Source organism: Suncus etruscus, chromosome 12 (genome assembly GCF_024139225.1).
Source record: "Suncus etruscus isolate mSunEtr1 chromosome 12, mSunEtr1.pri.cur, whole genome shotgun sequence".
Lineage (NCBI taxonomy): Eukaryota > Metazoa > Chordata > Mammalia > Eulipotyphla > Soricidae > Suncus > Suncus etruscus.
Window position 1 is genome coordinate 26,563,552 of NC_064859.1, and position 24,814 is coordinate 26,588,365.

The following is a 24,814-nucleotide window of genomic DNA, read 5'->3' on the forward strand; positions in this document are numbered from 1 at the left end:
GATCTTGGAGAAAGCAGGCTTTCCTTCTTCTGCCATAATTAACTTTGATGTTAGCTGTAGATTTGCCTTTTTTGTAGATAATCTATGGCTTGAGGATAAGCTTAGTTTTATCATGACTGGATATTGTAATTTGTCCAAGGCTATTATTATAACGCTGAGATGATCATGAGTTTTGTTTTCTTTTATGTAGTGTAGTATATCAATCAGTTTTGAAAAATAATATGTCTTGCATTGTTGGAACAATCCTCAAATAATCACTATATTTCTTCAATTATTTTTCTGGCTTCAATTAGCTCAAGTAGTGTAAAGGAATTTTGCATACATAGTCATGAAGAAATACTTATTTACATGTTTTCTTTTTTATGTCACTAATTTTGTTACAGTAATGCATCTGGTCATATACTATTAGCTAAGAACTCTTCCTCCTGTTTTCTGAAAGGATTGTGTGGTGGGGTTGGTAAGGTTTTAGAGTGCCGTATCATGACAGACAGACCAGGTAAATTTGAATGATGTGTACAGTTCCCCCTGGTCCCTTTTCTTTGTGTTGTTGCTTTATTAAGCTTGGGCTTTGGACCAGTCCATAGTTTATCTAAAACAGTACTTTTTATTTATTTATTTTTGGGCCACACCTGGTGGTGCTCAGGGATTATTCCCGGCTCTGCACTCAGAAACCACTCTGGCAGGCTCGGGGACCATGTGGGATGCTGGGAATTGAACCTGGGTCCTGGGCCTGTTGCATGCAAGGCAAATGCCCTACCACAGTGCTATTTCTCTGGCCTGTTTTTTTTTTTTTAAAGACTAAAGTACATTATATAGGATGTAGGTGTTTATCATTGAAAATAGACATATTCCAATTTAGTCCTATGCTAAGTTCCTCTCCATTTGGATAGTTCCTTCTTTCTCTCCTACTTTCCAAAAAAACCTTTTCTCACCTCTGAAAAAGAAAAATACTATTTTTAATCATGACTTAGCCCATTTATGCAGTCTTTCCGTCTTTCCTTCTAGTAGCCACTAGTTAGTTTATACAAATGTTCATTTTATTTAGCTTATCTGTTTTCTCTATGTTATCACTTGGCACAATAACTTTGAGGTCATTATTTCTCAACTGGAGACCAGGTGGTCCTCAGTGGGCTCCCAAGATATTCTAGGAGGATCACACCTCTAGATTGACCTGTGCTTTACTTTCATAGATGAAAGTAGATGAAGCATGGCATGAGACTAGGAGTATAATCCCTAGGGCAGAAAGTCTTCAGGAAGGAAACAAGATTGGAAGGGGGCCATAGAAAAAGATTGAGAAAGAAACACTGCTCTAAGTCATTTTCCTGTAAATATTTTTATTTCCTTTTTATGCAGGTATACATGGTAATGAGTTCTTGTTTATTCTTTACACTTTACAGTCTTAGATGACAGAAGAAACTTTAGCATTCTCAACTCTACCCCCCAAAAATTGACCTAGCAAGACAAATTAGTGCATTGACTGTCTCCAGTGTATTTAGTAACATTCAGTATGAAACATATTTAAGGTTTAAAAGATTTAAAATAAATTTGTTTCCTGAGTCTTGAGTGGCAAAGCCACAACCCAGATTTTTTATTTAATAGCCCTAATTTGTATTGTGTAGTTTAAATTTATAAATATAGATATTAGTTTGTGGCTAATTTACCTGTATTTGTGACTTAAAATGTTCACTAATTTATTGTTGTCTTTTTTTTTACCAGGGAAATGAGGCAAGTTATCCTTTGGAAATGTGCTCGCACTGTAAGTCAAATACTTTTATTACCAAGAATTTATATATGTGTGTGTGTTTGTATTTATCTATGGATTTGTAGGGCCTACTAGCTCTTTGCTACTTGAAGTAGTGAATTTGTCTTATAGTCAGTTCAAATGTTGACACCAATGCTTCAATTTGTGTTAAACCACATTCAAGTGTGATCCATCAATGATACATGCCAGGCTCTACATATAGAGAAAAGAGAGAAAAATTTTAATAGGTCTCTTTATTACCAAGTTATCTTACCATGTTGTCATTAATAAAATTATTAAAATTAATAACTTCTGTCTTAATGGCTTTAAACCATTAGTTTTTTAGGCTTGCAAAGTTTCAAGTAAACAGTGAATTTACATTATGGTTACATAAAGTGCCTTTTGAAGGCATGACTTTGGTGGACAAAGTAACTTCTTGCAGAAGATTTACTTAGAATAAAGAGTCCAGAAGTGTGGACTGACTGCTTATTTTGATCTGTACTATTAAAAAAAGAAGGTGAAGGGATGGGGCAATTAAATAAATCACTTATAATTAAAAAATTATTTGTGTGGAAGCGGTGACTGGGAGAAAGTTCCTTAGAATTACAATGGAGTCTTCTGGAATTTTTCGGTATTATCTTGAGGCTTCAGAACTCCCAGGTCATCCTGAACCTTCCTTGTTTCTATTCTTGTTTGATGATGCTTGCTGGGTTTGCCATGCTATGTAATTGAGGTGCTTCTTCCTTAATATTTATTGTTTCTTCCCCAAAATATTTGATTATTTTCACCAATATTTTTATTATTTGGATATTTTCTGTTACTGTTCATTCTTTCAGATTCCCCAGAATTCACTTTTGGGGAGTACCCTTTTTATGTATTTTATGGTTTTTTGTTTGTTTGTTTGTTTTTGGGTCACACCCAGCATCGCTCAGGGGTTACTCCTGGCTCTATGCTCAGAAATCACTCCTGGCAGGCTCAGGGGACCATATGGGATACCGGAATTTGAACCAATGACCTGCATGCAAGGCAAACGCCTTACCTCCATGCTATCTCTCTGGCCCCGTATTTTATGGTTTTTATGACAGTTATCATAAATTGAAATGACCTGTTCATTGATTTATTATCCTTCATCTAAGCTTCTACCTGTTTTTGCTTTTGTTTTGTTTTGTTTGGGGGCCATACCTGCTATGCTTAGGAGTTATTCCTGTCTCTATACTCAATCAAGGCCCTCGTTATTCTGTTATTGCTCTGACCCCATAAATGTCTACCATTTAACCTTTTTTTTTTTAATATAAAGTAGTAACTTTATGACTAAAAGTACATTGTGATCAAGTACTTAGTACTGCCATCTCAACTACTTTTTAAATTATGTTACTATGCATTATACATTGTTCCTTTAGGAATTCTTACATAATTATTATATGTAGGTATATTTTTCTATCTTAAACATACAGGTAAACTATTTCCAGAATATTGTGAGAATTGAGTAAAACAAAGCCTAATTATGTCTCCATCATTCAGGTATTTTTAACAGCTACCTGACAGTATTTGTTACTGTTCACACATAGTGGATATTTCTGTGTTACGTGTTAAATAGTTGAAACAAATGTTTTCAACTATTCAACACATCCATTAAATCTAAATGGTATTTTCCTAAGATCTCCTAGAGAAAAAGTTTGCTGAACCTTGTTTAAATTTTTTTAATTTGTTGGGGCTAGAGACATTGAGATAATGTAACATTAGGTACCTAGCTGAGTTTGATCCATATGTTCATCTTAAGTACTGCCAGGACTATTCCTTGAGTGGAGAGCTGGAGTAACACCTGAGCATTGCTGGTGTGGCATCCAAATAATAAAGCAACAATTTTTTTTCCTGATTTTGAAGATTTCTTTCACTTTCAGTGTCACTGAATTACTATAAAATAATATTTACAGACTTTGACCCTGGATATTATCCAGTTTCTGGGCTACACCCAAAAGTGCTCAGAAGTTCCTCCTGGCTCCTGGTTAGGGATCGCTCATGGTGACATTCCGTTGACCATATGATATGCAGTCAAATCCAGATCAGCCGTTTGCAAGGCAAGTTCTCTACCCATGGTTTTGTCACTTTAGCCCTGATCCTAGGTTCTTAAACTGTAGGTTGCAACCCCAGGTGGGAAGAGTATAAACTACAGATTACTGATTCATGACTCTCCTTTTAAATCTGGGAATTATTTACTTGGCACCTGATAAATTCCAGGATGACAAAAAACTCATTTTAAAAAATAAATGTGGTGTGGGACTAGAATGAGGTTCAGAGGGTAGAGCCTGTGCATATGACCTGCCCCACATAGTCCCCAAAGTATTGGCAGGTGCAGCCCTGAAGATCCTGAGCACTGCTGGGAGTATTTCTTACACTAACATATTTAAATAAAAACATGCATATATTTGTAATAACTTTTAAATGTTTTTAAAACAGTCCTTTTCAGCTTTATCCATAGAATTAGGTAAGTGGTCATTCTTAGAATTTCATTTATAATGAAACTGTTAAAACTTCAAAACAATAATGAGGTACCATCTCATGTCACAGAGACTGGCATATATCACAAATAAACAAGAACAATTAGTGCTGGGGAGAAAGGATCTCTCATTCACTGCTGGTTGGAATGCTGTCCAGTCCAACCTTTATGGAAAACAATATGGAGATTCCTCAAAAAACTGGAAATTGAGCTCCCATATGATCCAGCTACACCATTCCTAGGGATATACCCTAGGAACACAAAAACACAATACAAAAATGCCTTTTGCACAGCAATATTCATTGCAGCGCTATTTTTCAGTAGCCAGAATCTGGAAACAACCCAGATGCCCGACAACATATTAGTGGCTAAAGAAACTATGGTACATATACACAATGGAATAATACTATGCCGCCATCAGGAGAGATGAAGTCATGAAATTTTCCTATACGTGATGGACATAGAAACTATTATGCTAAATGAAATAAGTCAGAGGGAGAAAGATAATCTCTCTCATCTTTGGTATTTAAGTAAAATAAAAGACATTATTGTAATGATACCCAGAGACAGTAGAGTTAAGGAATGGAAGAGCCAGCCCATAATATAAAGCTTACCACAAATAGTTGTGAGTGCAGTTAGAGAAATAACTACACTAACATCATCATTACAATGGTAATGAGGGAGAGAAATAGAATGCCTATCTTGAATACAGGCAAGAAATTTGGGGTACTGGTCGTGGGAAGATTGCACTGGTAAAAGGGACCGGTGTTCTTTTTCTATAACTGAAACTCAACTACAAATATGTTTGTAATCATGGTGCTTAAATAAAGATAGTATATAAAAAAATAAAATGAAACTTGTCACTATTTGTACTTGTTAGTGGTTGACCAAGTATGAATTGTTATTTAGAATATGATTTTTCTAATTAACTTTTTAATGAATTATAATTATTTTAATACTATTTTATACATATCTTGATGAATTTCTATCAAATGAAGTTGCTGGCATTGAAACTATTAATGTTCTATGCACACATTATAAGTAAAAAATATTTTGCTTGTTTATAAATTCTCTTGATCATAGGAAGACATTTTTGTTATCTCTAAGCAGTTTTAACATACAAGAATGTTAAAACCAACACTCCTATTTCTTCGAGACCTAGTTCAATTTTACCATTCTATAATCATCCCCAACCGTTTGTGGTCCTCTAATCTCAGGTAATTTAGTATTTAAATTGTACCACTTTAACAAAGGCACTAAAACTCTAAATTATATGTTGTTAAGTACTGATTTTGGCTTTGTAATAAATGAGTTAGCACCTACAACTTGCATATACAGTCTGGGTGCTGGGATAAAGAGAAAATGCTTAAGTACACGCCAGTGTTCACTTTTTATCAAGTTAAGTTATTCTAGACTGTTGTAACTTTTGTTTTTCTATTTGCTAAATTTGTGGACTGGGAAACCTATAATCTGTTGGGAGGATTTGGTCAAAGTTGAGACCTTGAAAGTTGGTAAGATAGATCTCACTCTTCTCTCTGTATATCATCCCTCCCTCATCCTGCTCACCCCTTTTCCTCTACCTCACCACTGACTTCCTACTCACCTCACCACTGACTTCCTACTCACCCGTTCTTTTCTCTACCTCACCCTATTTCACCCCCCCCCCCAAATGAGGAAAAAAAAAGACAAAAAAGAAAGTTGGTAAGATAGATAACTTCGAGAATTTAAATGAGTGTAGCTGTATTTATATATTGTTTAAGCAGAGGAGGAGATTTTGAGATACTGTTGGTTCAGCAGAGTCTGAGCAGACTATTAGATTTAGGTAATTGTTGCTATTGATGAAACAAGCAAGTATGATTATGAATAGTTCTGACAAAATTCTTAAATATGCTGCCTATTTTCTAGATTGAATATAGATGAAAGACTAGTCTTTTGTCTAAAAATTATTTCTCTTTTTTTTCTTTCCTTAGAGCTTAACCCAGGAAAAAGTTGGCAGATTCTAAAGGAATAATGACCTATCTTGTAAAAACCCTGAAGACCTCTTAGCCATTAGGATACCGTTCTAATTTTAAATAAACAGTTTCGCAGAAGCAATTTCTTCCTGGTTTGATTATGAGATTTTTACTTTGTGCTGTTAGTTTTTTCAAATTGTTTAAGAGAGGCTTACATACATGTGTATGTTTTTCTTTTTTTTATTTAAACAACTTTATTACATACATGATTGTGTTTGGGTTTCAGTCATGTAAAGAACACCACCCATCACCAGTGCAACATTCCCATCACCAATGTCCCAAATCTCCCTCCTCCCCACCCAACCCCGCCTGTACTCTAGACAGGCTTTCTATTTCCCTCTTACATTTTCATTATTAGGATAGTTCAAAACGTAGTTATTTCTCTAACTAAACTCATCCCTTTTGTGGTGAGCTTCCTGAGGTGAGCTGTAACTTCCAGCTCTTTTCTCTTTTGTGTCTGAAAGTTATTATTGCAAGAATGTCTTTCATTTTTCTTAAAACCCATAGATGAGTGAGGCCATTCTGCATCTTTCTTTCTCTCTCTGACTTATTTCACTCAGCATAATAGATTCCATGTACATCCATGTATAGGAAAATTTCACTGAGTGGGAGAAACTATTCACCCAATACCCATCAGACAAGGGGCTAATCTCCAAAATATACAAGGCACTGACAGAAATTTACAAGAAAAAAACATCTAATCCCATCAAAAAATGGGGAGAAGAAATGGACAGACACTTTGACAAAGAAGAAATGTGTATGTTTTTCTAATTAAACTACAGTTTCTTTTATTTGAAAACAAAATCATTCTGACAAGAATTATTTTGCAATCAATTTTTCATCTAAAATTACTATTTCACTGATAAGTAAACTACAAAATATAAAGTAATATGTCCAAATTAAAACAAAGATAGGTCCAGGACACTTGCCTTGCATATTGCTAACCTGGTTTCTATTCCTCCCACACACATGGTACCCCAAACCCTACCAGAAGTGTTCCCTAAACACAGCCAGGAGAAAACCTTGAGCACGTCTAGGTGTACTCCCAAAACAAAACCAAAAAATGTGAAGTACTGTTTTCTTTATCAAAATACTATATAAGTTTGATATTGTAGAAGCTTTTATAGACTTAACAGTTTCAACAGTATGGATGAATTTCATAACATGCATTAATTTATCTAACAGAGATATGAATAGACGAGGGAAAATATGCAAGAAAAGGAGAATTGGAGAATATGTATGGAAATAAGTAGCAACTTTCTGAAGTATCAAGAGATGCTTTAGAAAAAAGTGAAGCAAAAATTATTAGTGAAATATAGAAAGTATTTTCCCTGGTTTGTAAAAATTCATCCTTTTAAATTAAAGATTAAGCACATGCTGAAGAGCCTTAGAAAGGTGAAATAAAAAAATTATAGTTTGTCCTCTTTTGTAATGATAAAATTTCAAAAATAAAAAAATCCAGAAAGTTGAAAACTGGAGAAAATGTTGCCTTAAAAGAAGAGAAGTTGGGCTGGAGCAACATTACAATGGGTAGAACACTTAGCTTGCATAATTGCCAGGATTTGATCCCAGCACCACTATGGCACCCAAACAAAATCTCAGGGTATGCACCACCACCCCTAAAGAGCATAACTGTTTACTGATAGTAGCAGTAAAAAGTAATGGGAATTCAGGGGCTGGAGTGACAGTACAGCATCAGGGCATTTGCCTTGCACGAGGCCAACACAGGAGAGACACTGGTTCGAATCCCGGCATCCTATATGGTCCCTTAAGCCTGCCAGGGGCAATTTCTGAACGCAGAGCCAGGAGTAAATCCCTGAGCGCTGCCGGGACCAAAAACTAAAGGAAAAAAAAAAAAAAGAAAGTAATTGGAATTCAGTCAAAGTTTTAGATTGCTAAGTCCAGAATTTGGTACTAGTCAAAAAATTACTGAGGTATGAATGAGACTAGTGATGTTTCTAGAAAAAATAGAACTTGGGAGGTTTGCCTTAATTTTTTTCATTATATACATTGAAAAATGATGTAAATATTTAATAGATGGAAAAGTAAGATACATTAATGAAAAGTGGAAATCCCAGGATAACAACTGTGCCTTGAACCAAATATGCTTTGAACCAAATAATTGGCGGGGTGGGGTGGGGTGGGGTGGATAGGGTTGGGTCATACCTGGCGGTGCTCAGGGGTTATTGCTGGCTCTCTGCTCAGAAATTGCTTCTGACAAGCTCAGGCACCTTGTGAGATGCTGGAGATCAAACCTGGGTTTGTCCTGAGTCTGCAGCATGTAAGGCAAGTGCCCTACCGCTGTGCAATTACTTCAGCCTCTGAACCTATTAAAATTAAAAAAAAAACACAAAAAACCAAGAATGTCTTAAGTGTACTTAAGAAGAAAGTAAGAACTGCTCATTGAATAGTTTATTGTAATTTTTTAAAGTAAAATGCCAAATCAGCAGGGGTGGTGGTGAGGCAAAGACTGGAGACACAGTATGACCTTTGCAGTGACAAAACCAGATTGATCTCTGGAACAGCCATAAATAAATTGAATAATTAGTGCTTGCAAGCGAAAGACTCTTGAATATGCATTTTGTTGAAAATGCCTTTCTTTCTCCAGAGTTGATGATGGGAGTGTTATAGAGCTAAAGAAAAACTTACCTACTATGTTCCAATGTAATATAACATAAGAACAGATAAATTGCTAACATTTGGAGTGTGACATAGGGGATGGGACTGAATTTGTCTTAAAACGCTGAAACGCTTTGAGAGTAAAGTGTTTTGATAAGGTATATTTCTGATTTATATAGTCTAGACTTAGACTCAAGTGGCTGAAAAGATAGTATAAGAGTTAATTAAGGTATTCACATTGCACTCAGACCACCCGATTTGATTCCTGACACTCTGGTTCCCCAAGTCCCACCAGGAGTGATCCCTGAGCACAGAGCCAGGAATAAGCCCTGAGCATAACCCCCAAGATCCCAGCAAATAAATAAAATAAGAATGACTTTCAGACAGAGCTAATGGTAGCAGTTAGAAATCTAGAAGGTTTTTTTTTTTTTTTTTGGATGTTTCAAATAGGTTTTTCATTTATTGCCTTACAGGAGAAGTATAAAAACAGAGAAGTATAACCACATTGTGAATATACCAGTTTCAGGAAACCAGTTATACGCAAATTGGTGAACATCTTAGAAATATATGGTATTGACTTTGCATATCCCAAAACATGGATGTACTTTTTGGTGGGGGAGCTGTTTCAGTGCCAATGATTGAGCTCAGAGCTGACCTCCTACTTGCAGTTGCTTGAATGCATTCCTGCTGTTAATTTTTCTCCACACTTTGTTTAGAAATGCAGGTTGTGGGGCCGGAGAGAGAGCATGTATGTAGGTAAGGCATTTGCCTTGCCTGCAGAAGGTCGGTGGTTCGAATCCCGGCATCCTGTATGGCTCCCCGAGCCTGCCAGAGGCGATTTCTGAGCAGAGCCAGGAGTAACCCCTAAGCACTGCCGGTGTGACCCAAAAACAAACAAACAAAAAAAAAAGCAGATTGAGGAATAGCAATGTTTACCTCCCCCCCCCCCAAATTAGAAAATTAGAAAAAAGCATTCAAGAAGTTACTGTCACTCACCTTTCCCTCCAGGCTTTAGAGCTTTGAAACTGGATCTGTTTCCTCATCTTGAGTTTTTCATCACTTCCAAGTGTACTGCTTTTTTGACACATTTTCTTCTGAAACAGTGAGCTCTAAGAATATATTTTTAGAATCCTTAAGTCTATAGCTTTTGTGGCATCTTTGGAGAATATTCTTTTGAGTCTGGTGCTTTGGATTATTTTTTATAATATCTTTATATAAGATCGGAGGAAATAAGTGAATTTTACGTTTTTGGTTTTTGTGCTGAACCACTGCTCAAGGGCAATTCCAAGCAGCACTTAGATCAAAACTGGGCCTTTTGCATGCAAAGATAGCCTATAGAGATATGTGATCCCTATATTCACATTTTGAAAAAAATAAAGAAAACACAGTTGCTATGATCAGTGACAGACCATAGGTCCTATTGTTAAAAAGATGAGTATCACAGGGTTTTATTATGCAAATAGTACTCTTTAGGTAAATTGGGGAAACTTCTCAAAAATATATAAAATTCATACTGAAAAGTATAGAAAAGCTATGGGTTTAGTTTTACTGTTGTTGCTGTTTTCTTTGTGTAATGGTGGGAGTAGCTTCTAAAGGTACTCAGAATTCTAGGATTTCCACAAGCAATTATCAAACAAGTACCCTACCCACTTCCCACTGTACTTTGTGTATGTGTGTGGACTCTGAGAGCCCCATAGGTAAATTTCAGCAAATGTGTTCTCTCTCCTTCTCTCCCTCCTGATAATCCTTGAGCTGCTAGCATGCTACCTTTGAGCTATATCCCTGGCCATCTAGCAGCATTAAAGGTAAAAAAGCTCAATTCATAATCCAGACTCCATTAAAAAAAATGAAATTGGTGTCATACCGAAGACAGAGCCACTCCAGACCTATTTGCACTGTGAATATATTTGCAAGTCAAATGTTGCAATATGTAAAAAGGATAATAAAAGAAGAATAAATGGTCCCATGAGATAGGTTAATGGGCTGGAACACATATTTCATAAGCAGGAAGTTGGAGGTCAGTCTCTTAGCACCACCTGATCCCCCCAAGTGTTGTTGCAAGTACTCCCCAGGCACTCAGTCAGTAATAGCGTTTGAGCACCCCCAAACAAACAAAAGCAAGTGGTGTTTATACCAGGAGTATGATTTTTAACTTAAAAATCAATTAATGTGGGCCGGAGATAGTTGATTAGACTTGATGAATTCTTTGTGTAGAGGAAATTCAAGCTTGATCCCTGCCACAATATGGTACAGTCCCTTGAGCAATACTTTGTGTGACCCAACCCTTCCCCACACCAGGAAAAAAAAATCAATTGCAGCTCATTATATGAGTTACTGAATAAGAGAGGGGAAGAAAACAATCCCATACCTGCACATTTCATTCCACTGAGACATTTTTCCAATAGCTCACTTTGTTTCTTGGTCACATTTGCTTAATGTGTATACTTAAAAAAAAAAAGAATGCTATTGCACTCTTAATAGATTACAGTGTAGTATAAATATTACCTTAAAACTGGGAATTCAGCAAGTTCATATAAATTGTTTTATTGCAGAATTTGATTGTGGTAGTCTTTAGCAAATATAATAGGAGAGGAGCCCCTCAACCTAAGAAAGGCATGTAGAGAAGCCCTACAGCCATACTAATACTTATTTGTGAGCCCTTCTGCTTCCATAATAGTGAAAAATCTAATGTTTTCCCTAAGATCGGAACAAAAGCAAAGTTAAATTTGAAGTGATAGCCAGTAAAAGAAATGAAATACGTTCAGATTAAAAAAGGGAATAAATTATTTTTCATCTCAGATGACATAATTGCGTACAAAACAGATTCTAAATTTTAAGAATGGAACTGAAGCGATGGCACAGCAGTATGGTGTTTGCCTTGCACACAGCTAACCTAGAATGAACCGAGGTTTGATCCCCCGGCATCCCATATGGTCCCCAAAGCCAGGAGCGATTTCTGAGCACATAGCCCGGGGCCCCTGAGCGTCACCAAGTGTAGCCCAAAAAGCCCCCCTCCCTAAAAAAAAAGAATGTTTTTGGTTTGGGGTCACACTTAGTGCTCAGGGATTTCTTTACTCAGGGATCACTCCTGGCCATGCTTAGCTTCGTGCAAGGCAAACTCCCTTTCTACTGTACTATTGCTCCAATCCAGTTATTAGAATTCTAAGTAGAATTAAAATTAGCAAGTTAAATTATAGCATATAAAAGTAATATGCAAAAATCTATATTAAATATAGTTGAATTTTAGTATACTGAAATGACTTTTAGGTTTAAATATGATCAAATATACATAAAATCTGTTGTTCAGGGTGGCATAAAGAATCCTGAATGCAGATTGCAAATTAGAAGACTTGTTACTTGTTAAGGTTCCAGTTTTACTTAGAATGCTATGGAGATTCAAATTCTCAGTAGATTTTTTGTTCTTAAAAAATATATTACCGGGGGCCGGGCGGTGGCGCTAGAGGTAAGGTGCCTGCCTTTCCTGCGCTAGCCTTGGACGGACCGCAGTTCGATCCCCTGGTGTCCCATATGGTCCCCCAAGCCAGGAGCAACTTCTGAGCGCATAGCCAGGAGTAACCCCTGAGCGTTACCGGGTGTGGCCCAAAAACAAAAACAAAAACAAAACAAAACAAAACAAAATATTACCAAAGTACTTTTTACCAAAGTAGTTACAAATTTCAGTTGGAAATGGGTAGACTTAAAGAAGCCAGGCTGATTTTACAGTGAACAGTATTTCCTTCTTTTCTCTCCCTTCTTTTTCTCCCTCCATCCTTTTCTCCCTTTATCTAAACTATCTCTACTATCTCTTTCCTTCTTCCCTTACCCTTCTCCCTCATTATAGGGCCATACCTGCCGGTACTAGGGTTAGGAGAGCTATTCCCAGTGATGCTTGGGGATAGAGCATGCTTTATTGGGCAGTTGAACCCAGGGCCTGCACATGTGACAAATACTCTAAGAACTTGAGCTCATATCCATGGCCCCTATGTTTCCTTATTTTAAGGATTGTGGTATGGCATGTGATAGTTAAATCAATCAATAGGAAACAATGTGGGATATAAACATACATGACAGATGATTAATTTTTTTAAGAATTTGTTTATTTTTTAATAATATCTTTATTTAAAGATGATCAATTTTTGATGTAGGTAGCAAAGATATTAGTGTAAAGGGAGCCTCTTAACAAATTGATTATTTCTCTTTGAAATAAAAATTAACCTCTGTTCTTTTATACAAAAAATAATGTAGATCACAAAGATATACGTAAAAACTAAAACTATGGATCTTCTATAGGCAAACATAAGAGAACATTCATAATCAATACAAGCAAAGATTCTTTGTACACATAAAATAAGAAAAATAAATTTCATTAAAATGGGAAGTTTTGCTCTAGGAAAAGGCTTCTTACAGTCTGGGAGCAAAACTACAACTGACAGAGGATTTGGATTAATGAGTATACATCGAAAAAAATCTCAGTTCTTTTAAGAAACCCAACTTTAAAAGATTTAAACAGTCACTTCACAAATTGATATATGAATTACCAATGATTACCTGAAAAAATTATCAAGATTATTAGTCCTCAGAGAGAGATTAATTATAATTATATGCTAGTATCTACTAGAATGATAAACTTGAAAAGACTAATAATACCATGTTGGCAAGGCTGAGCTACTGGAATTCTGATGTATGTATTATTGGGGATGTCCAGCTGACAACTTGAACATTTTTTTGCAATTTCTAAAAGTTAAACATATACTTACTGACCAGTAATTTCAGAAAAACATTTACCAAAAAAATTAAAAAAGATTTATGCAGGCCCCAGAGCAATATTGTACCAATACAGAGGTTAAAGCATTTGCCTTGTATTTAGCTAACCCTTTGCTCAATCCCCAGAACTGCACATGGTTTCATAGGCACCATCAGGACAGGAGTAATCTCCAAGCTGGTAGTAAGCCCTGACAATGCCAGTTATGGCTCCACCCTCTGCCCCAAAATGAAGATTCATGTGTGAATATACTTAGCTTTATTCTAAAAAAGAAAACAGGAAACAGGATCAAGTTGCAGTTTATATCTACAATGGAATATGTATATTATTTAGATACTATTAAGATATGTGTGTCATCCTTGCCAGGGCCATGCAATCTTCTCTATATCGTTCCAATTTTAGTATGTGTGCTGCTGAAGCGAGCACAGAAACTATTAAGATATGAAACAATTCGGTTAATGTAAAAGACTTAAAAAGGAAGAGGACACAAGAATACATACCATATCATCCATTTATTATATGTTAGGCAGAATTTAGGAGAGAGCATGGTTGTCTGAGTAAATACAGATGTGTGATTGGCTGCCGAATACACAACTGACCATTTGAGAACAGAAACATCCTTTTTTATTGATGTTTACTTTGATGTGTATATTTTCAAAATCTCTGAAACTAATAATGCTGCATTCCATAATACCAATTTTTTTCTTAAAAGTTGTTTGAAATTTTTAGCTTTCTTATTTTGGAGGAGGGAGTCCCAAGCAGTATTCTGAGTGATATTCTGTAATAGTTAGTTTATGGTCTTGAAGATTCAAAGATTGATCTGAGGAGGCAGTGCTAACCACTAATGTCACCCCAGTGGGGACTGTTTGATTCTGGGGTTCAGATTAGGGCATCTACATGTAAGGCATGTATTTTCAGCTATACAGTTGCCCTCTAAAGGCTATGTCTTAATACATGGCCCTCATTTTTAATTTCAACTTGTTTAGTTTGCTGTTGTTTGCTTATTTAACAAGTATTTGTTACTTTTCTTTAGAAACAGCAAAGGAAAGCTGCATCAACAACTTTCATGATAATGGTAGTGAGTGATAGAAATACAATGCCTGGTTTGAAGACAAGCGGGGGGGGGGGGGGCGGGGTGGAGGGAGAAGAGGGACTTTGGGGGCATTAGTGGGAAGGTTGCACTGGTAAAGAGGGACATGCTTTTTTTTGGGGGGGAGGGCCACACCCGGCGGTGCTCAGGGGTTACTCCTGGCTGTCTGCTCAGAAATAGCTCCTGGCAGGCTCGGGGGACCATATGGGACACCAGGATTCGAACCAACCACCTTTGGTCCTGGATCGGCTGTTTGCAAGGCAAACGCCGCTGTGCTATCTCTCCGGGCCCAGGACATGCTTTTTTTTAATGACTGAAAACCCAACAACAAACAGGTTTGTAACCATGGTGCTTAAATAAAGATATTGACAAATATATAAAATCTAGGTCTGTATGTGAAAGTTTTTCATTTGTGATAAAAGAACACAAATATATAGGTCTGTGTTCATATTTCCACAATTCATAGTATATTAAGTTCTCTTGTAATATTATCAGGGTTCTCTCTTCTGTTGTCTGTATAATATTAACAATTGAAAAAACAGTAGCCTGTGCAGTATACATTAATATTGAGGGATTTAGAGCTGCTTATGGACATTTTACTATAATTGCCTGCTGCTCCCTCTGGTGGTTTGTATCTTATTTGGAGTGCTATGAAAATAAGCACCCTTTGAGATAAATTTCACAAGACTTTCAAACTGTTAAATGAATTTTTTTGTTTTTGTTTTTGGGTCACATCCGGCGACACTCAGGAACTCAGGTGTTACTCCTGCCTGGCTCTGCGCTAGAAATCACTCCTGGCAGATTGTCCATCCTGGATCTGTTGCTAGCAAGGCAAATGCCCTACCGTCGTGCTACCTCTCCCGCCTCTTATTAACTGAATTTTTATGTTGATAAACTGTTCATTAGCTTCTGATGAAAATATCAAAAGGTGGGAGTCAGAGAGATAGCATGGAGGTAGGGCATTTGTCTTGCATGCAGAAGAACAGTAGTTTGAATCCCTGCGTCCCATATGGTCCCCTGAGCCTGCCAGGAGTGATTTCTGAGCATAGAGCCAGGACTAACCCCTGAGCACTTCTGGGTGGACTCAAAAACAGAAAATATCAAAAGGTGTTGTGCTGTTCATACTTCTAAACATACTTCCATACAAAAGTCATTGAGAAATTCTCTTAGTCTATATATATAATCAGGATGAAGCTGGGACATACTTTGGTGCCACAAATTAAGGTGCTCCAGATGGGTGTTTTTGAAAGGTCACGTGAAATTCAACCTGAGATAGTTTTTAAGGACTAAAACTGGAACAGTTTAACTAACAAATTATAGTACATTAGATTTCAATTAATAAGATAAAAAGTCATGAATCCATGTTGATAGTAATTGAAGACAGAAAGAAATGGGGGAAAGATTTACCCTTCCCTTCCAAGCCCCAGGAACATTTCAGTGGTGAGGGAAAGAAAATCATTTACTAGGGAGATAGAACAGAATATACATTTTACGGACAAGGCCCAATCAGTGGGAGCTAAACTTGGGTGAGAAATAGGATATTTTCATAATTCTAAATTAATCTCAATAATGTTAATCCAAAGTGAAATCAGTCACACTTTGGCCATGTATTGAATTTAACACCACTGAGACATAATGACATCAGAAGTCCTTTGATAGGATATAAGAGAACACTTCTTAATGTTTTTGGTATTCATGCCCTAAATCAACCTGATCATTAGAATATACCAGCAAGGGGCCGGGCGGTGGCGCTAGAGGTAAGGTGTCTGCCTTGCCAGTGCTAGCCTAGGACGGACCGCGGTTCTATCCCCCGGTGTCCCATATGGTCCCCCAAGCCAGGAGCGACCCCTGAGCATCACTGGGTGTGGCCCAAAAAAACCAAAAAAACCAAAAAAAAAAGAATATACCAGCAAGTAGAAATTGGAACAGCTTAAAAAACACTGAATTAAAAGTTTCAAAGTAATTTAAGAATTGTCATTAGTTAGAGGAGACATTTTGAAAGTTGTAAAATGTTCTTACCTCAGTGAAGCATAGTACAGTTGTCATCAAGAAATTCCCATTGGAAAAATATTTTAATTAGTAACTATCATTAATTATCGATAGAAATAACAAGTGCTGCCATTCGAAGGTTTCTTTTTCTTCAGGGTTCTGTCCAAAATCCCATATTTACGATTGTTTCTTAAAAAAAAAAAAAAACAATTTGAAAGTATTTTTCAAGTCAGTAGAATATTAAGTGACTATCAAAAGAATTACCTAAAGTATTAAGAACTTTGTTACTATGCCTTCAATGTTTAAGGAGTCACATAAATTTCATGGCTTTAGATTGCTTTGTGTACTGCCAAGAAATGTTATAATGTACTACAATCTGGGGACTTGAGGGACGAAGTAATTGTACCTGGGTTCTGTTTTATTTTTTTTAATGTTCTTTGTAAGTTCAAATTTTAGGCATCAGTAAGGGGATTTCTTCTGAGAACTCTGTTTATGGTGATTGTCCTTCCACTGTAACTTTACCTTGTCCTCTTTCTTTGCATCATTGTTCTCATAATTAAAAATAAAAAATTAAAAAAAAAGAATTTTGTTGCTTTTTACAACTATAAAATTATTAAAAATTGTTTAAAATTTGAGAAAAATTTTCTACCTTTCTGTTTTTTTAATTTTGATAAATTATTTAGATTTTAATTTGGGGGGCCACTCCCAGCAGTGCTCAGGGATGAACCATCTGGGGCCAGCAGTGAATAAAGGCCTTCAACAGGTGAAACATGTACTTTAGTTCTCTGAACCTTTTCCCAGTCTTAATTTCTACATTTATTCCTGAGTATACATTGATTTGAATAAGACCTTAATATTTTTACTTAATATTTTTATGTAAGCAACCCATTAGTTTCTCAATGACAACTTTGTATTTTGTAAACTCATACTGAAAGATACATTTCACATCCTTGCATGAAATTTAAAGTCTTTATGTGAGAATAACATCTTCATGGAGTTTATTTTTGTCTACTGAGAAAGATAATACCCTCAATAGTAGCCTTAATAAAAGTGAAAGACATTTTTATCACACCACTATTTACAGTAGCCAAATCTGGAAAAAAAACCAAGAGGCCAAGAACCGAAAAGTGGATAAAGAAACTACACAATGAACTACAATGTAGCTGTTAGGAAAAACGATCTCATGAAATTTGCTTTTACATGGATGGATATGGAGAGTATTATGCTGAGTGAAATGAGTCAGAGGAAGAAGAACAGACATAGAATTATCTCATTGGTGGGATATAAGAAAAATAATAGATGGTATGGTAATAATATCCAGAGATGAGGGTCAGTAGAACTAGTCCATGGTAGAAAGCTTTCAACTGGCAGCAAGGCTTGCAGCTAGAGAAGGGTCTTCTTTGACAATGATAGTTGGAACTGATCACTCTGGACAAAAACTTGGTGCTGAAAGGGATAAAGTGATATACATGGTACCCATACATAAACAATAGTGAAAGCCACAGTGCCAGGAAAAAAATGGAGAGAAAGAGAGAAGTGGGGGAGGGTGGGGGAGGGGAGAAGAGGGGGGGAAGGAAGGGATGAAATGTTTGCCCAGAGTCAGGGAGGGGGAGTTTGGGAGGGAAATATATGAGTAGTTGGTGACTAGATATTTTCTCCTTTCAAAACGACATTAACTTATTAAAGTAACTATTAAGGTGAATTTTTGTCTATGTGATTTTTGAATGGTGACTATTAGTAAAAGGATTCATTGGAGCTCAGGTCCTCCAAGTCATGCTTCAGAGGCTTTCTGAAAAGCCACTTATTTCCTGTCTGATCATTGTAACATTGCTTTACCTTTGAGAAATACTTTTAAACTTATTCAGAATAGGTACCAACTATATTATAATGTCTAAAATATTTAAAGTAAATAAAATGAAAAGATTTTAAATCTGTTGCTTTAAGTCACTTGCCAGAATATAAATTAATGATGTGTATGACTCCAGGCTAGACAGATGCTAATTAAAATAAGTTAAAGGGAGAGGGGTAGAACATGAATAATCTCAGTCGCTTGTGGGATATAAGAAAAAATGTTTTTGCACATTTAATATAAAGACTTACAACCTTTTAATTCCTAATAAAATTAATCATGAGTTTCATAAATAAAAAGTTCAGGGAAGGACAATCCAGATGATTAGTTAGAAGGACATAGAAGCAAGAAATTTATATTGTACAAAAATTGTGTTAAGAGCATTGTTGCTAAGTAAAAGTAACAGGAGAAAATATTGGATGTAAATTTGAATTGAAGCTAAATGTTTTTGAGGGCTTTAGACTTTTTGGTTTTTGGGTCATACCTGGTAGTGCTCAGGGGTTACTCCTGGCTCTATGCTCAGAAATTGCTCCTGGCAGGCTTGGGAGACCATATGGGATGCCGGGCTTCCAACCACCATCTTTTGTATGCAAGGCAAATGCCCTACCTCCATGCTATCTCTCCAGCCCCTAGACTTTTTTTATTCTGTGCATTAGAAAACCACTAGAAAAATTTTAAGCACAGGAACTATTTGAGTATATCTTTTAGAAATAGGGGCCTTAGCAATAGCACAGCAGTAGGGCATTTGCCTTGCATGCGGCTGACCCAGAATGGACCTGGGTTTGATTCCAGGAGTCCCATATGGTCCCCCGAGCCAAGACCAATTTCTGAGCACAGAGCCAGGAGTAACCCCTGACTGTCACTTGTGTGGCTCAAACCCCCCTTGCCCCAAAAAGGAAAAATTACTGCTTTGGCAGTGTAAAAGGATAGATTTATCCAATAATCTTGTATATATAAAGTTATATAAATTCATTTAATTATTATTCTACAATACTATTTAATCATTCATCAAGATTGTAGAATACTTGTTTATAGTTTGATTGGGGTTTCCAGGTAATACTCAAGCTTAACTTGAGTTTCATAATGTGCATCATTCTAAACTATTTATTTCCCTGTTTTAGTAAATTTCTTAAGTGTTGTACTACATTTTTGCCTTCCCTTTTTCTATTATGTGCTCTAGGCCAAGAGTTTCTTACTGGGGAGCCTTATGGCCCCTGTGAGCCCAGGTTATTCTTTTTTTAAAAAATAAATTTAGGGGCCGGCGAGGTGACGCTAGAGGTAAGGTGTCTGCCTTGCAAGCGCTAGCCAAGTATCAGGACCGCGGTTCGATCCCCTGGTGTCCCATATGGCACCCCCCAAGCCAGGGGTAATTTCTGAGCGCTTAGCTAGGAGTAACCCCTGAGCATCAAATGGGTGTGGCCTGAAAAACCAATAAACAAGTAAATAAATAAATAAATAAATAAAACAGTTATTTCTGACATTCAGTGTTTCAGCACCAATCCGACTACCAGAGTAACATTCCCTCCACCATTATCCTCAGTTTCCCACTCTCCCCCAAGCCTGCCCCTTGGCAGGGTGAATAATTTATTTAGTATTGTTTGTTACAACTAAATGGTAATGAAATTATCAAAAAAAAAAGCTTTAATTAAATGAAATTTTGTGAAAATTTTCATATCTTGCAGTGGGGATCATTAAGTCACTGAAGATTTACTGAGTTGTTTGTTGCTGATGGAGCATGCTATTGGTGGTTTGGTTTGTTGAGCTTGGGCTGTACCTATGATAATTTCACATCTAATTTGGTACATTCCCACTTCGATGTCAGTATTGAAAAATAATAGAGCTCACCTCAAGGAGGGGTGAGTGCAGTTAGAACACTAATGAATGAGAGGTAGAATTCTAGCCTGTGGCCTCTAATACAGGTGGGGGTGTGTGGATGGAGGGAGATGGGGTGCATTGGTGGTGGGAATGTTGCACTGGTTGAAGGGGGATGTTCTTTTTGTGACTGAAACCCAACTACAGTCATGTTTGTAATCACGGTGTTTAAAGATATTTAAAAAAATGGAGATATTTTGTGGCCACCATGAGGTACAGGATGTGGAGGATCTGTAGAGCTGGGCCAGTGAGTTACATGGCACATGAGTGTTCCTGGGCGTGACTGTTGGCTTCCAGAAGTTTAGTGGCACAGGGAGACAGCCTTCCCTGACTCCATAAAGCCTCCAGAGATCTCCAACTTCAAAAAAGGCATACCTGGAGTTTTTGGCCATGAGGTATCCTGCCAAGATTAATGGGAAAGTGGTGAGGTTGGGGCCAGACTATCCTAAGAGGGACCAGATAAAAGTCACATAAATAGGAAGGGCCACATTCTGAAACTAGAGGATACAGGAAGGAAGCAAGGCTGAAAGGGGCCACTGCTAGAAAAGTAGAGAACCCTGCTCTTGGGCAGTTGCAGAATGAAATGATCTCCATTTGTGTTTCTTATGAGCCAGCCCACCCATACTACCCCCATACTACTATAATCTTACCATTATATAACTTCCTTGCTTTTTTGTGGCTGTAAACTAAAGCAAAACCAAAGCTTACTAGAATAAAATAGCTATTAACTAATTTTTGTTAAATATGTAAAATAAAAGTAAGCACAAAGAGTCATGTCTCCAGAAAATATGAGTTTTTTTTTTTTTTTGAAAAAAAATTGCTGGTTGGTATCTGGTTAGATAAGTAGAATTCATTGATGACATTTTGATCACATTTTAAGCCCTAAAAATTTAGACTCATTTAGAATATTTATTGAGGTAGAAGGTATAAGCTCATGCTTTGAACATGTAAAATGCTGCAAAATATTTTTTAAAACACCAAAATAAGCCACAGATAAAGTTTTTTTTTTTATGTTTCTTTTCTTTTCTTTTCTTTCTTTTTTTTTTTTTTTTTTTTTTTGAGTGGCTCTCGGGTTACTCCTGGCTCTGTGCTCAGAAATCGCTCCTGGCAGGCACAGGGGACCACATGGGATGCCAGGATTCAAACCAACATCTCTCCTGGACCAGCTGCATACAAGGCAAATGCCCTACCACTGTGCTATCTCTCTGGCCATTTTCTCTTTTCTTATTTTTTTTCAGAGGGCAGGCACACTCAGTGGCTCTCACGAGTTAGTTACTCTTGGTTCTGCACTCATAGATCTCTTTTGGTAGGCTCAGGGGACCATATGGGATGCCGGAATCGAACCCAAGTCCGTCCCGTGTCAGGCGTGTGCAAGGCAAACACCCTGCCACTGTGCTGTCTAGCCCCTCTTTTTTTTTTTTTTTTGAAGGGGGAACCACATCTGATTATGTCATGCTCAATGGACCAACTGTAGGCCATACCAGGAATTGACCCCTGTGGGCTGCATATAAATCAAATGCACTTACTATTATCCTGCATTACCTTTCTGCTCCTACAAAAAAAAGGAGGGGGTATTTATTGGGCAAAATATTGAGTACTTATTACATTCAGTGCAGAGAATACCAGTAAAAATAATCAGTCTCTGTCTTGAAGTAGGGTAAATTATATACATGAGTAACAAGCATTTTTGGATTTACTTTTTACCTTAAATAAAAGTATCTAATTTTATAATGCAAGATAAGTTTATTTGAATATTTGCTTCTGTCTTTCCGTTAAAGAAGTAATATTGTTGCTTTATGGAAAGCTATAAAAAAGGTCACTATTCAAAAGAAAAAAGAATAAATGTGTTTAATAGAGGAATAATATGCATAAGTAGTTGATGTGTTTCTTAAATGCATATATGAATTTGGGGAGGGGGTGCTCGGGAATTGTGAAACTGTTCCCATTTAGGGTCAGTAGGATGATACCTGTAGTACAGAGGTGGGCTGAAAGGGAAGAGGAGTTTTAATTTGAGGCTTTATGCTTGCACTCCACCCCTTTGAGCTCTCTTGGCCCTATTTTTGGAAATTTTATTGGATTGTTTTATACATAATCTGTTTGAAGGAGCATTTATGTGGATCATTAATATAAATGCATTTTCTGGTATAATACAAATCATGCACTTTAGACCAATTTTTAACCAGCTACAAAGTACATGTGGGAACAATATGGATAGGCTTGACTTCTATAGCTTTGTATGGAGTAGTAACATAAGCAATAATCATAAAAATACCAGCATTAATTACCTCTGGAAGTTTTTGTGTTAAGCACGATAGAATTTACTAGTCTTAGATTGAACTTGAGCTTCCTATTTTGAGATAAAGGTAGTTGAAAACATCTGCTTCAAAAGAAGATGATATTTTTAAAAAAATAAATAATGAACTTATATTATTTTTTCAGGAAGAGGAAGTGTTAGATGAGAAGTTGTTCTTGTAGCTTATTCATTTACAGTTATCCAGACTAAGATGTTGGAAAGCTTTGAACATCTTGAGGGTACTAAATTTGCTTTTGTTTCTTCTATAGGGAATTTGTTGTTTTCACCTTTTTAAAAGTATTTTTTATACTTTTAAGTCTAATTTTGTTTTACTTTAATTTTTTTGTTTGTTTGTTTTTGGGCCACACCTGGCGGTGCTCAGGGGTGACTCATGGCTGTCTGCTCAGAAATAGCTCCTGGCAGGTACGGGGGACCATATGGGACACCGGGATTTGAACCAACCACCTTTGGTCCTGGATTGGCTGCTTGCAAGGCAAACGCCGCTGTGCTATCTCTCCGGGCCCAATTTTTTGTTTTTTGTTTGTTTTGGGTCCACACCTGTTGACGCTCAGTGGTTACTCCTGGCTATGCACTCAGAAATTGCTCCTGGCTTGGGGGACTAACTATATGAGATGACAGGGGATCAAACCACAGTTCGTCCTACGCTAGCACTTGCAAGGCAGATGCCTTACCTCTTGCGCAGTGGGGGGGGCGCGAGGCTTCGTAAAGGGGGGAGCGTTTGACCTCGGCAAACACTATCATAACAAGCTAAGCCCCGTGTTCATGTTCTATATGTCTCTGGAGCTGAGAGTTGCTGTGTCCTGCTTCAAGCCCCACTTTGAAAAGCTATGCATTGCAAAACATGCTCATTGTAGCCATTAATCCAGACATCACCTCTGATTAAAAAATCAGCTAAAAAAAATTAAAAAATCAGCTCAAATTATTTTATATATTTCTGTTTCACAGGTTAAAGTGTTTTTTTTTTTTAAATATACTATTTACAGTCGTACGTGGGGCGCGAAAAATGTTTTCTTCCTAGGGGGGCATAACAAAAAATAATTGAGAAGCACTACTCTAGTGCCACCGCTCCGACCTGTTTTACTTTAAGAAAATTTGTGCTTGTTACAACAAACTATGGAAAATCTGGAAAACCTATACTTCTGTTTTATTGATATCACTCTACACTCTATTAATTGCATATGAACTCATGAAAATACTGACATGGTTTCTATTGGGTAATTATAATTCTTATTCTATTTAAAAATATATGCTAAATTTATTCTTTTTAGGAGTAGGGGCCACATTTATGCTCGTGGATTACTCCTGGCTGTGCTTGGGGACCATAAGGAATGTTGGGTATTAAATCTGGGTGCAGTACAGTTCCTTACCACCCCCTAAACATACATACATACATGCATAAAACATTCAAGTTGTTATAAGGCTAATATACCATCAAAATTTCAAAGCTGTTTGTTTTAAAAAACAAACACATTGTGAGGCATTACGCATTCATAGATGATGAAAAATTTCTCTTGTTAATCTGTGGAAGTTTATTTCAATACTTTCAAGGAGAAGAATTGGATTTCTACAGGGTTAGATGGGAGAAAGACTTATTTTTTAATACTCTGGAATTTTAAACAAGTTCAAAGTCTATTCTGATTTTGAGACATGAGCTGTTAGAAGTAAATAAAAAGTATAAAAGATAAATGTGAACAAAGTTGCCTTGATGCAGAGGATCAAAAGTAGATTTAAGTTAGCTTGTCTAGAGAGAATCAGACCTGACTTCTATGATCTGTGTAGCATCATCAATTCTGTAATACACTGTCCTGCAGCTTGCTGGTGGTGGTTTGCTGTGGTAGGTGCAGACAAGCAAAAGCATAAACAAAACAAATAAATTTTTTTGTCAAAAATTACTCAACACTAAATATAATTTTTAATATAATTTTTATTTTAATCATAGTGGGTTATATATCATTGACAATAATATTTTAGGTACATATTATCCTAAAATCAGGGGAATTACCACCACGAATTGTCCTCCCTCCACCTCCGTTCCCATCTTACCTCCCATATCCTCTTTCTTCACCCAC

The 24,814-nt window shown here is 36.7% G+C and overlaps 1 protein-coding gene, 1 long non-coding RNA gene and 1 other non-coding gene across 3 annotated transcripts in view; 2 read left to right on the top strand and 1 right to left on the bottom strand.

Moving 5' to 3' along the window:
* Positions 1-24,814, top strand: part of PPP3R1 (protein phosphatase 3 regulatory subunit B, alpha) — a 66,420-nt gene that overhangs the window by 30,587 nt on the left and 11,019 nt on the right. Inside the window, exon 2 of the mRNA XM_049785118.1 lies at positions 1,717-1,756. Coding sequence (XP_049641075.1) covers positions 1,717-1,756 — 40 coding nt within the window. The remainder of the gene's footprint in view (positions 1-1,716; positions 1,757-24,814) is intronic.
* Positions 5,388-6,332, top strand: LOC126024706 (uncharacterized). Its single transcript, XR_007500888.1, has 2 exons — positions 5,388-5,455; positions 6,209-6,332. It is a non-coding gene; the product is annotated as an uncharacterized LOC126024706 (long non-coding RNA).
* LOC126025308 (U6 spliceosomal RNA) lies at positions 13,953-14,057 on the bottom strand. Its single transcript, XR_007501331.1, has one exon. It is a non-coding gene; the product is annotated as a U6 spliceosomal RNA (small nuclear RNA).